General features: G+C 45.2%; 1 protein-coding gene across 1 annotated transcript in view; it reads left to right on the top strand.

Annotated features, from left to right (window-relative positions):
• LOC126473299 (neprilysin-1-like) overlaps positions 1-14,894 on the top strand; it is a 548,467-nt gene that overhangs the window by 436,338 nt on the left and 97,235 nt on the right. Inside the window, exon 6 of the mRNA XM_050100269.1 lies at positions 8,303-8,482. Within this exon, the coding sequence (XP_049956226.1) occupies positions 8,303-8,482 (180 nt within the window). The remainder of the gene's footprint in view (positions 1-8,302; positions 8,483-14,894) is intronic.

Genomic DNA, 14,894 nt, shown 5'->3' with positions numbered 1-14,894 from the left:
TTTGCACAGAACAAGCCTTCGACTCAGTATGGCATAGAGGGCTGCTCTACAAGTTGTACACACAAGGGTACCCCGGGAGCATAGTTAAGCAGATCAAAACCTATCTCACGGAAGAACTTTCTCTGTCAAAGTAGAAACAGCCACCTCCACCAACAGGCGTGTTCGTGCTGGGGTGCCACAGGGATCGGTCCTGGGGTCCGTTTTGTACAGTCTGTACACTGCGGACACAATGGCCCCCTGGTGCACACCGCACAGTACGCAGATGACACAGCCTTCTACACACGAAATGCAAACAAGGACCTGGTCATCCATTGGCTATAAAGGGCTGTAGATGACACAGAAACTTGGGCCTGTCACTGGCGCATCACCATCAACTCTGAAAATACGCAAGCTATCCTGATCACTCGGAGGCTCGGAAGGCACGGACCTGCTCAACGTCCCCCCCTCCATCTTCACCTAAACGGAACCCAACTACCCTGGCGCAGAACCGCCAAGTACCTTGGCGTAACCTTGGACTCTTGTCTTACGTGGAAACCCCACATAGACGAGGTCCACAGGAAGTTCTGTGCCAGAATGTCCATCCTATACCCAGTCGTCATCTCAACCAGCTTCCTTCCCTGCTCTGTAGGAGTCAATGTTTATCAGGCCCTGATGCGGCCAGTAATGGAACATGCGTACCCTGTCTGGGGATACGTGGCAAAGCAGCACCTGGACAAACTCCAGGGGCTGCAGAACCGCGCCCTCAGGAGGGCACTGCATCTACCCATCGGATTCCCTACCGACGATCTACACGTCGCAGCTGAAACCCCACTCTTGAACGAGCGTTTCCAAGATCTGGCGAGGGCCTTCTATGAAAGCTCTTCCAGATCAGGAAACGTCCTCATCCACCCCCTAGGTCGGTGTCTGTCAGTAGTGGTTTATCTTCTAGTGAAGTCGAAGTAGATACTCCGTGCGAATTGGTATGGGTGGAGGTTATACTTAACAGCCGAACTAACAAGGGGAGGCCGCCAATTGTGAAATTCAGATTCGATTCATAATGCGCATAATAAAAGCTCATGGCCAGAGGTGTAATGTGGCAAAGCACCAAGATGCACTTCTCAGCCGTTGTCGAGAAAATCGACAGTTAAAATAAACCGTTGCGGTGAAATGCCCTCTACGGTTAATAATTTTATACAGCGACGTGGCGCAGCGGTAAGCGCTCGGGTTTGTAATCGGAGGGTCGCCGGATCGAATCTCGCGCCATGAAACATTTTTTTTTATTATTAGTTCTTTGTAATTCAAATTAATGAATTGCTTATGCATTTTGGTGAAGGCGGATCGCTCTCCAATTGTACCGCCTCCATTTTTCCGTTTGTTTAACAGGGTGTACCAAAGCTCTCACGTCCGCACTGATTTTCGACGATGTTATAAGTTGCGCTAGGGACCGCATATACCTTCTTTCGAAGTTAGCAGGCAACTACGCTTTTATGCGGCGGCTCGTTTCGGCCCATTCAACATCTGTCCTTCAAGTGTAACGAGCGAGTGACGGAGCTTATATTTCATACCTGCCACAGCAAATTTGTGTTCGTGGGGTTTCTATTCTAATTCGAACGTTTGACTTACGCTATACGTATTCGTTTCGGAATATCGTTTCTACGTCTTCCGTTAACTATACGTGGTTAACATTATGAAGACAATTAATAACATTTGTGAAATAGAACTTTGTTTGCGGAAAACATAATGATGTTCGAAGTCGCCAGTTTTTCCACGACAAACGACCTTCAACAACTTATTATATGCATAATTGTTGCAACTGATTGCCGGGAATTATATATATATATATATATATATATATATATATATATATATATTATTAATCGTTGAGAGTATTTCACCGCAACGGTTTATTTTAACTGTCGATTTTCTCGACAACGGCTGAGAAGTGCATCTTGGTGCTTTGCCACATTACACCTCTGGCCATGAGCTTTTATCATGCGCAGTATGAATTGAATCTGAATTTCACAATTGGCGGCCTCCCCTTGTAAGTTAATAATTGGCTCCTTCTACCGACCCCCAGACTCCGATGATACAGTTGCTGAACAGTTCAGAGAAAATTTGAGTCTCGTAACAAATAAATACCCCACTCATACGGTTATAGTTGGTGGGGACTTCAACCTTCCCTCGATATGTTGGCAAAAATACTTGTTCAAAACCGGTGGTAGGCAGAAAACATCTTCCGAGATTGTCCCAAATGCTTTCTCCGAAAGCCGGCCGGTGTGGCCGTGCGGTTCTAGGCACTTCACTCTGGAACCGCGTGACCGCTACGGTCGCAGGTTCGAATCTTGCCTCGGGCATGGGTGTGTGTGACGTCCTTAGGTTAGTTAGGTTTAAGTAGTTCTAAGTTCTAGGGGACTGATGACCATAGATGTTAAGTCCCATAGTGCTCAGAGCCATTTTCTTTTAGGTTTCTCCGAAAATTATTTCGAGCAGTTAGTCCACGAACCCACGCGAATTGTAAATGGTTGCGAAAACACACTTGACCTCTTAGCCACAAACAATCCAGAGCTAATAGAGAGCATGCGAAGTTCAGAAGAACGCGAAATCCCGAAGATTGGCTAAAATTTACAGACGCGCGAAATTTGGCACGGACTTCAATGCGTGATGCCTTTAATAGGTTCCACAACGAAACATTGTCTCGAAATTTGGTAGAAAATCCGAAGAAATTCTGGTCGTATGTAAAGTACACAAGCAGCAAGACGTAATCAATAATATTGAACGCGGTTTTCCGAAATTCCTTCACCAGGGAAGACGAATGGAATATTCCAGAATTTGAAACACGAACAGCTGCTAGCATGAGTTTCTTAGAAGTAGATACCTTAGGGATTGCGAAGCAACTCAAATCGCTTGATACGGGCATGTCTTCAGGTCCAGATTGTATACCGATTAAGTTCCTTTCAGATTACGCTGATACAATAGCTCCCTACTCAGCAATCAATACAATCGCTCGCTCACCGATAGATCTGTACCTACAGATTGGAAAATTGCGCAGGTCGCACCGGTGTTTAAGAAGGGTAGTAGGAGTAATCCATCGAACTACAGACGGATATCATTGACGTCGGTTTGCAGTAGGGTTTTGGAGCATATACTGTATTCAAACATTATGAATCACCTCGAAGGGAACGATCTATTGATACGTAATCAGCATGGTTTCAGAAAACATCGTTCTTGTGCAACGCAGCTAGCTCTTTAGTCGCACGAAGTAATGGCCGCTATCGACAGGGGATCTCAAGTTGATTCCGTGTTTCTGGATTTCCGGAAGGCTTTTGACACCGTTCTTCACAAAGGACTTCTAATCAAGCTGCTGGCCTATGGGGTATCGTCTCAGTTGTGCGACTGGATTCGTGATTTCCTGTCAGGAAGGTCGCAGTTCGTAGTAATAGACGGCAAATCATCGAGTAAAACTGAAGTGATATCAGGTGTTCCCCAGGGAAGCGTCCTGGGACCTCTGCTGTTCCTGATCTATATAAATGACCTGGGTGACAATCTGAGCACTTCTCTTAGGTTGTTCGCAGATGATGCTGTAATTTACCGTCTAGTAAGGTCATCCGAAGACCAGTATCAGCTGCAAAGCGATTTAGAAAAGATTGCTGTATGGTGTGGCAGGTGGCAGTTGACGCTAAATAACGAAAAGTGTGAGGTGATCCACATGTACTATTTATCAAAAATGGTTCAAATGGTTCTGAGCACTATGGGACTTAACATCTGTGGTCATCAGTCCCCTAGAACTTAGAACTACTTAAACCTAACTAACCTAAGGACATCACACACATCCATGCCCGAGGCAGGATTCGAACCTGCGACCGTAGCAGTCGCGCGGTTCCGGACTGAGCGCCTGAACCGCTAGACCACCGCGGCCGGCTGTACTATTTATCGATTGCTCGATAAATAGTACAATTCTAAAGGCTGTCAATTCACCTAAGTACCTGGGTGTTAAAATTACGAACAACTTCAGTTGGAAAGACCACACAGATAATATTGTGTGGAAGGCGAGCCAAAGGTTGCGTTTCATTGGCAGGACACTTAGAAGATGCAACAAGTCCACTAAAGAGACAGCTTACGCTACACTCGTTCGTCCTCTGTTAGAATATTGCTGCGCGGTGTGGGATCCTTACCAGGTGGGATTGGCGGAGGACATCGAAAGGGTGCAAAAAAGGGCAGCTCGTTTTGTATTATCACGTAGTAGGGGAGAGAGTGTGACAGATAAGATACGCGAATTGGGATGGAAGTCATTACAGCAAAGACGTTTTTCATCGCGGCGAGATCTATTTACGAAATTTCAGTCACTTTCTCTTCCGAAAGCGAAAATATTTTGCTGAGCCCAACCTACATAGGTAGGAATGATCATCAAAATAAAATAAGAGAAATTAGAGCTCGAACAGAAAGGTTCGTTTTTCCCGCGCGCTGTTCGGGAGTGGAATGGTAGAGAGATAGTATGATTGTGGTTCGATGAATCCTCTGCCAAGAACTTAAATGTGAATTGCAGAGTAATCATGTAGATGTAGATGTAGATGTAGATGACATGTCCCGCTCAAGCACAAACGCCCAATGACGATCTTCGACGACTAAGTGGAAGAGAAAATCCTTATATCCAATTCCTAAACCTCCTCCCTCCCCCATAATATCAATCATTTCGCCAACCTCAGGCAAGCACCAGACACACACAGAACAATCATCACATCTCGCAGACACCCAGAAATTACAGAAATAACCACACACACAAGTACACAGTGGAGTATAAGCCGAAAGGCTACAAATTCCCCTACGCACTTCCCCAAAGAGGGGAAAGTATTAGATGAGAGCGAGAGTTTGGACAGGACAGTCCATTTGAGCAATGCTGTTGTCCACAGACAATTGTCTCAGAGATACTGCTTTATGACAGGGTGCACTACCATGCTGATACAATCATCGTCCCCGAACTGTTCCACAACTTTCTGCAATTCAATCTTGTGTGATGAAATGAGATTGTGGCTGGTCGAAGACTCGAAGACAGCCGTGGATTTAGTTAATAATTTTATAGGTGCCTTATTGCCACCATCTTCAGGCTCCAGTACAAATCTACAACATCATCAAGCTTACGATAGAAATCTAGTCCGTTGAACAACAGCAATTGTTATTATTTAAAATGAGTTTACCGTACATATGCATTAATAGAAACTATAAAAAAGAGCCCCACACCAATACAGAGCCTCCACAAGCTTGAACAGTCCCCTGCTAAGACGCAGGATCCATGGATTCACGAGGTTGTCTCCATAACCGTACACGTTCATCCGCTCAATACAATATGAAATGAGACTCGCCCTACCATGCAACACGTACCAGTCATCTACAGTCCAATGTCGGTGTTGACGGGCCTAGGCGAGGCGTAAATCTTTGCGTCGTGCAGTCATCAAGCGTACACGAGTCAGACTTCCGCAGACACTTGCTGATGGCCCATCATTGAAATCCGCCGCAGTTTGCGGAAGGATTGCATTTCTGTCACGTTGAACGATTCTCATCAGTCGTCGTTGTTCCCGTTCTCGCAGGATCTTTTCCCGGCCGCAGCGATGTCGGAGATTTGATGTTTTACCTGATTCCTGATATTCAAGGTACACTCGTGAAATGGTCCTACGGGAAAAATCCCCACTTCATCGCTTCTTCTGATATGGTGTGTCCCACCGCTCGAGCGCCGACTATAACACCACGTTCGGACTCACTTAAGTCTTGATAAAGCGGCGTTGTAGCAGCAGTAACCGATCTAACAACTGCGCCTGATGCTAGCTGTCTTATAAAGGCGTTGCTGACTGCAGCGCCGTATTCTGCCTGTTTACGTATCTCTGTATTTGAATACGCATGCCTATACCAGTTTCTTTGGCGCTTCAATGTACATTTTGTGTATGCGATACTACCGCCATCTGTATATGTGCGTATCCCCATCCCAATTAATTTTTGCCTCAGTGTGTGTTACAAATATGGCTTTAAATAAAATGGTGAGACAATGGAAATTTATTTATTTAATCGTATGGTGATTTTGTACAATATACAGTTGATATAAGGCAAATGATTTTATGCAATATACATATAAGACAAGATTAAACCTTAAAGTCCGTGTTTTTCAACCAGTTAATTAAGCTGAGTGTGAGAGTGAACAAGTCATCGGACCGAGCGAGGTGGCGCAGTGGTTAGCACACTGGACTCGCATTCGGGAGGACGACGGTTCAATCCCGTCTCCAGCCATCCTGATTTAGGTTTTCCGTGATTTCCCTAAATCGTTTCAGGCAAATGCCGGGATGCTTCCTTTGAAAGGGCACGGCCGATTTCCTTCCCCATCCTTCCCTAACCCGAGCTTGCGCTCCGTCTCTAATGACCTCGTTGTCGACGGGACGTTAAACAACACTAACGTAACCCAAGTCATCGGAACTTCCAGGGTATGAATGAAGTGGGCAGCGTTGGACTAAATGTTCAATTGTCTGCTCTTGTTGATTACATTCACACATTGGTGAACTGATCCAGCCCCATTTGTACCTGAAGTAGCTACAACAACCATGTCCAGTTCTTAAACTGTTGAGGTGGCACCGAAGTTTCCTCGGTAGGTCAAAACCTTTTGGCTTCTTTGTGGGATCAAGGTGATGGGCTGTTGTTCTCAATGTTTTTGTTGAACATTCGTACTTCCAGCTTTCATTTAGACCAAAACCATCCGCGATGAGTTGTCCTGCAGTAATACTTGCTGGTCTTCTTGATCGCAATCGTTGCTGCGGCGGATGACAGAATTCGTGGTGCAGTGGTGGAGAAGGTGACGCAGAGATTTTCTTGGCCTCCCTCAGCAGAGCTTGTTTCCGCCTTAAATGAAGTGGAGGGATGTGACTCAGTACAGGTAACTAGTGGCATGGGATTGATTTTATGGAACCAGTAATGCAGCGCATTGTGTCGCTAAGTTTTGTCTCTACCTTCTTCACATGTACACTTTCCAACCAGACAGGTGCACAGTACTCGGCAGCAGAGTACACAAGACTGATGCCAGTTAAACGCAGACAGTCAGCAGAGATTCCCCAGATGGTACCACTGAGCTTATGTAGTATGTTGTTCCTTGCAGCAACTTTACGAGAAAGCTTGGTGATGTGCTCTTTGTAGCTCAGGGTTCTATCTAGAGTGATTCCGAGATATTTTGAGAAAGGATTGTACCTCAACGTTTGTCCATTGAGCAGAACTCTTGGTTTGTAGTTCGCAGCACGATTCGCTAGATGGAAACAAGAGAATTCGATTTTTGATGTGCTTGGGATCAGTCTCCAGGTCTTAAAGAAAGCTGACATCTTCTCCAGATCCTCCGTAAGAATTCGTTCACCATCTTAGAAATTACTGCTCTGTGCTACCAGTGCAATGTCATCAGCATAGATGAATTTAGTTGATATTGTGGTTAGTAAATCATTAATGTATAAATTGAATAGTGATGGGGCTAAATCAGATCCCTTGGTAGTCCATTATTTAGTTTCCGTTTGTGGCTTTTAGAGCTGCCTAGAAACACTTCAAATTGCCTTTCACTAAGCATCCTGGATATTAGATCCACAGTTTCTCGACTTGGTACAACTTGCAGTAGCTTGTAGATCAGTCCCTGTCGCCAGACAGCGTCATACCCGGCTGTCAGGTCAATGAAGACAGCTGTTGATTTCAGATGGCCTTGAAAACCTGCTTCAGTATGGGTAGTCAGGGCAAGAACTTGATCGGTGCAGTTGCGTCCTTGCCTGAAGCCAGCTTGTTCAGGAGGGGCAGCAGCCTCGATGAATGGTGCTATTCTGGTTAGGAGGACTCGTTCCAAAAGTTTGAATGTACAACTGAGCAGTGCTATAGGGCGGTAGCTTTCTGGGCTGTCTTCAGGCGGAGGTTCGGGTCCTCCCTCGGGCATGAGTGTGTGTTTGTCCTTAGGATAATTTAGATTAAGTAGTGTGTAAGCTAGGGGACTGATGACCTTAGCAGTTAAGTCCCATAAGATTTCACACACACTTTTATTTCAGGCTTGCCAGGTTTGAGACTGGCTATAACTTTCGACAGTTTGATTTGTCTGGGAAGTTTGTTCTCTTTGAGTCACGTCCGTACGTATAACCTAAATTACCGTACACGTGACCCCTGGGTGGTGCTAAACGAGCAGCAGTGTCATAGGTGGAAATGAAAACGACTGAAAACTGAGAAGACAGTTGTTGTGACCAAAGTTGCATAAAAAACTAACGCTTAGTTTTCGTGAGCGTGTTTCCAGAGAAAAGTGTGCACTGTGTACGGTACGCGTTGTGTGCAGCTGGACCAGATGACGCTGGCGCTGCCGAGCCGCGACTACTACCTGAAGGCGAGCTCGGAGGGCGACCTGCGCGCCTACCACCGCTACATGACCGAGGTGGCCCTCCTGCTGGGCGCCAACGCCAGCCGCGCCGCCACCGAGCTGCAGAGCGTCATCGACTTCGAGCGCCGCCTCGCCAACGTCAGTACCACTTTCATAAAACAAATTATCTTCTTTGGAAAGAACGTTTCAGTGTATATGTTTATGTCGTTGTTGTGGTCTTCAGTTCTGAGACTGGTTTGATGCAGCTCTCCACGCTACTCTATCCTGTGCAAGCTTCTTCATCTCCCAGTACCTACTGCAACCTACATCCTTCTGAATCTGCTTAGTGTATTCATCTCTTGGTCTCTCTCTACGATTTTTACCCTCCACGCTGCCCTCCAATACTAAATTGGTGATCCCTTGATACCTCAGAACATGTCCTACCAACCGACCCATTCTTCTAGTCAAGTTGTGCCACAAACTTCTCTTCTCCCCAATTCTGTTCAATACCTCCTCATTAGTTATGTGATCTACCCATCTAATCTTCAGCATTCTTCTGTAGCACCACATTTCGAAAGCTTCTATTCTCTTTTTGTCCAAACTATTTATCGTCTATGTTTCACTTCCATACATGGCTACACTCCATACAAATACTTTCAGAAATGACTTCCTGACACTTAAATCTGTACTCGATGTTAACAAATTTCTCTTCTTCAGAAACGATTTCCTTGCCATTGCCACACTACATTTTATATCCTCTCTACTTCGACCATCATCAGTTATTTTCCTCCCCAAATAGCAAAACTCCTTTACTGCTTTAGGTGTCTCATTTCCTAATCTAATTCCCTCAGCATCACCCGACTTAATTCGACTACACTCCATTATCCTCGTTTTGCTGTTGTTGATGTTCATCTTATAAATAATAATTTTGGTTGTAGCAATTTTAATGGAAAATGACTGTTCGCTTCTGATAATTAACACTGCCACCACCCTACAAGGCCTACATTAACCTATAATACAGTGTGTCCACATGAAACGTCTCTAATTACCAAATGCAATTTTAAAAACTGTGTGACATAGATACTTGTGGTTTGTACCCTCATGTAAAGTAACTCTGAAAGTTTTGTACAAAAAAAACAGGCCTGCAAAAAAATATTTTTTGGAAGTTGTTTGAAATATGATGACTCACTTTTATGTACTGGGTGATCAAAAAGTCAGTATAAATTTGAAAACTGAATAAATCACGGGATAATGTAGATAGATGGGTACAAATTGAAACTCATGCTTGGAATGACATGGGGTTTTATTAGAACCAAAAAAATACGAAAGTTCAAAAAATGTCCGACAGATGGCGCTTCATCTGATCACAATAGCAATAATTAGCATAACAAAGTAAAACAAACCAAAGATGATGTTCTTTACAGGAAATGGTCAATATGTCCACCACCATTCCTCAACGATAGTTGTAGTCGAGGAATAATGTTGTGAACAGCACTGTAAAGCATGTCCGGAGTTATGGTGAGGCATTGGCGTCGGATGTTGTCTTTCAGCATCCCTAGAGATGTCGGTCGATCACGATACACTTGCGACTTTAGGTAACCCCAAAGCCAATAATCGCACGGACTGAGGTCTGGGGACCTGGGAGGCCAAGCATGACGAATGTGGCGGCTGAGCACACGATCACCAAACGACGCGCGCAACTGATCTTTCACGCGTCTGGCAATAATTTGTTTTTTTTTCCTTATAAAACCCCATGTCATTCCAAGCATGTGTGTCCATTTTTACCTTTCTATCTACATTATTCCGTGGTTTATCAAGTTTTCAAATTTATATTGACTTTTTGATCACCCGGTACTTTTCAGCGCTGATTTCAGAAATGCAATTCATATTTTTCCATCACGTCAGGTTTTCTCACAAAAAGGGAGTATTTTTGGGTATAATAACAAAATTTAAGCAATTTATCACATTTTTTCCAACGTTATATAATTTTATTTATAAATCATGTTCTAAACTACATTTACAGTATACTTTCATTTCTCTTTAAGCTCATAAGTCCTTATAATAACGCTTTCGCTTTCTGTCGAAGCTGTGGACTCGTTGAGGATCATCGCTTTTTATCACCCAGCAGTAGTCCGCCATCATGTTGACGTTCCACCTTCCTTGATATCTTCTTTCCATTTCTTTGATGTCTTGGTGGAATCTTTCGCCCTGCTCTTCACTTACATCACCAAGGCTTGCAGGGAAGTAATCAAGATGTGAGTGGAGAAAATGAACTTTAATGCTTCAGGTCCATTGAGGAACAAGGCGAATGGCTGATTGAGTGTTAGGGTAAGAAATATCCTTTTTGTTTTTCAAATTGAAACCTCGAACGTTGCAAGAACAAAAATAGCAGTCATCACTATGATTTTTGGGCTCACTACAAACCATTGGTATTCCAAAACGTAAGGACTGCTTTTTACGTTGAAACCATTGCCTAAGTTCTTCAACACACACTGAACAAACTTTGTGTGGGGCCCAAGGCTTATCTTGATCGCCTAATTTTATACCAAAACAGGCGAAATATACTTTTTCCATAAAACCGGAAGTGTTTCTTTGTTGCTTTTTGATGGTATAGTTGCCACAAATGTAGCAGAAGCAATCTGGTGAGTTTATACATCCTCTGGTAGCCATTGTCCATAGTCCATAAAACAACTTCACAACACAGGAAAACAGTCACTACTTTAAAGCACTAGTAACAACAACACGTGAACAGCACAGAGTGAAGAGGTACTGTGAACTGAAGGACAATAGCAGAAGCTCACTGCTTGGTGATGACGGGGAAAGGGGCAGCATGAGAGACAGGCACTGACATGAGAATACTGCTGGTTTCTCCTAATTACTCTTTATTTTACGTATGTCTAGTATAAAAACGGCTAAATAACAGTTTATGGAGATGCTAAAAACCAAAATTCAAAATCACCAGAGTGCTGAAATGTCGCAAAAAGCTAAAACTAGACAAGCAGTTGGCCGGCCGGTGTGGCCGAGCGGTTCTAGGCGCTACAGTCTGGAACCGCGCGACCGCTACGGTCGCAGGTTCGAATCCTGCCTCGGGCATGGATGTGTGTGGTGTCCTTAGGTTAGTCAGGTTTAAGTAGTTCTAAGTTCTAGGGGACTGATGACCTCAGAAGTTAAGTCCCATAGTGCTCAGAGCCATTTGAACCATTTTGACAATCAGTTTGTGAAATAACTGTACGTGATCGAATTTTTTCACTATTTTTCCCGAAATCAGCGCTGAAAACACTATAAAAGTCACTTAATAAATTTGAAAATTTTTATGTCGCAGACCTGTGTAAATTAATGCGCTTCTACACTCCTGGAAATTGAAATAAGAACACCGTGAATTCATTGTCCCAGGAAGGGGAAACTTTATTGACACATTCCTGGGGTCAGATACATCACATGATCACACTGACAGAACCACAGGCACATAGACACAGGCAACAGAGCATGCACAATGTCGGCACTAGTACAGTGTATATCCACCTTTCGCAGCAATGCGGGCTGCTATTCTCCCATGGAGACGATCGTAGAGATGCTGGATGTAGTCCTGTGGAACGGCTTGCCATGCCATTTCCACCTGGCGCCTCAGTTGGACCAGCATTCGTGCTGGACGTGCAGACCGCGTGAGACGACGCTTCATCCAGTCCCAAACATGCTCAATGGGGGACAGATCCGGAGATCTTGCTGGCCAGGGCAGTTGACTTACACCTTCTAGAGCACGTTGGGTGGCACGGGATACATGCGGACGTGCATTGTCCTGTTGGAACAGCAAGTTCCCTTGCCGGTCTAGGAATGGTAGAACGATGGGTTCGATGACGGTTTGGATGTACCGTGCACTATTCAGTGTCCCCTCGACGATCACCAGTGGTGTACGGCCAGTGTAGGAGATCGCTCCCCACGCCATGATGCCGGGTGTTGGCCCTGTGTGCCTCGGTCGTATGCAGTCCTGATTGTGGCGCTCACCTGCACGGCGCCAAACACGCATACGACCATCATTGGCACCAAGGCAGAAGCGACTCTCATCGCTGAAGACGACACGTCTCCATTCGTCCCTCCATTCACGCGTGTCGCGACACCACTGGAGGCGGGCTGCACGATGTTGGGGCGTGAGCGGAAGACGGCCTAACGGTGTGCGGGACCGTAGCCCAGCTTCATGGAGACGGTTGCGAATGGTCCTCGCCGATACCCCAGGAGCAACAGTGTCCCTAATTTGCTGGGAAGTGGCTGTGCGGTCCCCTACGGCACTGCGTAGGATCCTACGGTCTTGGCGTGCATCCGTGCGTCGCTGCGGTCCGGTCCCTGGTCGACGGGCACGTGCACCTTCCGCCGACCACTGGCGACAACATCGATGTACTGTGGAGACCTCACGCCCCACGTGTTGAGCAATTCGGCGGTACGTCCACCCGGCCTCCCGCATGCCCACTATACGCCCTCGCTCAAAGTCCGTCAACTGCACATACGGTTCACGTCCACGCTGTCGCGGCATGCTACCAGTGTTAAAGACTGCGATGGAGCTCCGTATGCGACGGCAAACTGGCTGACACTGACGGCGGCGGTGCACAAATGCTGCGCAGCTAGCGCCATTCGACGGCCAACACCGCGGTTCCTGGTGTGTCCGCTGTGCCGTGCGTGTGATCATTGCTTGTACAGTCCTCTCGCAGTGTCCGGAGCAAGTATGGTGGGTCTGACACACCGGTGTCAATGTGTTCTTTTTTCCATTTCCAGGAGTGTATGTGGGCTCCTTTCGTAAGCTGTAAAATGTCTGGACGATGCTCTGTCTTAATCCCTGTGCGTTCCAGTATGTATGGGATGATGGACGTTACTGCATCCATAATTCTTAGGCGGATGTCACCGAGGTCACGTACAGGCGGGAGATACACAATGTCTTCCACTTAACACCAGTGGAAGGAAAATGCAGAGACAGTAATGTCTGGAGATCGCGTGGCCGCTTTGGTGGTCCATCATGTGTTCCTCATCCCCATACAAATGTTCGGTTCATGAACTCAAGAACATGTAAACTTCAGTGCGGTAGTGCACCATCCTGTTGGAAGATCGCTTTTGTCTGAAGGCGAAGGAATTGAAGGACAGCGAGTTGCTCAAGCATGTGCAGAGAAACTGTTTCTGTTACTGTAAGCTAAGTCTTCGGCGGCCATTGTCACTGTCAATACAATTCTTCTGGGCTGTTGACCGCATTGTCAATATAAAATATAGTGCGTTTCGGCCACTGTTGCCAGTGACTTTCCTTAGCGCTTTGTGCTGAGCTGAGTCGAACAATTTTATATATCGACTATGCAGTCAGTAGCCCAGAAGAATTTTATTGACTGTTCCTGTTTTCTCGACGAAGAAAAAATGCCACCTTTCGTCAATGCACTTCTAACATTCTCCTGTGCCCGAAAATCGTAGATGTTTTCCGAACCCCAGATGCGAATGATGTGCGAATAACCTTCCCACATGTGTGCAAGGTTCCTTCGTCAGTGAAAAACAGTATTTCGTAGACAGTTCAGGTTTTACCCGATCCAGTTTAGCATCTCAATAGCAAATTCGAGGCGAAGTCATTTCACTTCAGTGATTGCACAATTTTACCTTTTAAGCTTCTAAGCGAAGTCTTTCATGCCGCAGCTTGTGAACTGTTGAGAGAGGGATGGTGAGCTCTTGAGAACCTTGTTGAACTGACTTTGTTGGGCGTGTTTGGAAAATCTCTCTGATCTCTACCATTTTATCAAATGTGCGTTTGCTGCCAGAACATGACAGTCTGTTCACACTCGCTTTGGGTAGGAACTTGCCATAGCAAGACTTAATTGTCTTAACGTGTGGTGGCTCCTTTTGAAATTCACGTCGGAAATTTCTTTGGACTGCAATGGATGACTTCGTTTCCGCGTACCACACAACGCTTTGGGCCCTCTCTTGAGGTGCAGTCGTTTTCGGAAATCGCCTCAATCAAAACAAAAGGTACAGTTTGGAAAAAAAATCTGTCCAAAATCTTTTAAGTTTCTTTAAATGAAGCTGCAAACACCGAAGGTCTATGTCTCATACCCCTTTTTATTTTATTTTTTTATTGCATTAGTGCGGATTGCCTGTGCTACATTTCGTGCGATTCCTGTAATGTACAAATAACGAGAAACTCAGATGAGTTATAAGCAGGTCAACACTATAATAGGTTTAGGTATGTCACAATGACGGGTCTTTCAAACGACGAGGACTCATTGACAACTATTTCATCAGTTATGAACCTCCACGAAACAATCACAAACTTAAAGTCAAAGACTAAGGGAAAATGATACAATGAAGACTTTCATGGTCGGTGTTTACTTCAGTTAAAATTTCCGGACGTCCTTAGAGACAAAACGGTAGCTGCAATTTCCATTTCATTTCTGAAGATAACTCTCGCAGATAGGAACGAAACATTAGTAAATATTTTTGTTCATCGACGACGGCCTCTCACCTCGAAATTGTTAGCTGCGGTAAAGCGAATTTTCTACAACCACCCTTCTCACTGAGCTAAACTTATTTATCATTGATTTTTTTAACACCG

The sequence above is a fragment of the Schistocerca serialis genome, chromosome 4 (assembly GCF_023864345.2).
Source record: "Schistocerca serialis cubense isolate TAMUIC-IGC-003099 chromosome 4, iqSchSeri2.2, whole genome shotgun sequence".
Classification (NCBI taxonomy): domain Eukaryota; kingdom Metazoa; phylum Arthropoda; class Insecta; order Orthoptera; family Acrididae; genus Schistocerca; species Schistocerca serialis.
The sequence above is the reverse complement of the archived record's forward strand: the minus strand, read 5'-3'. Positions and strand labels throughout refer to the sequence as shown.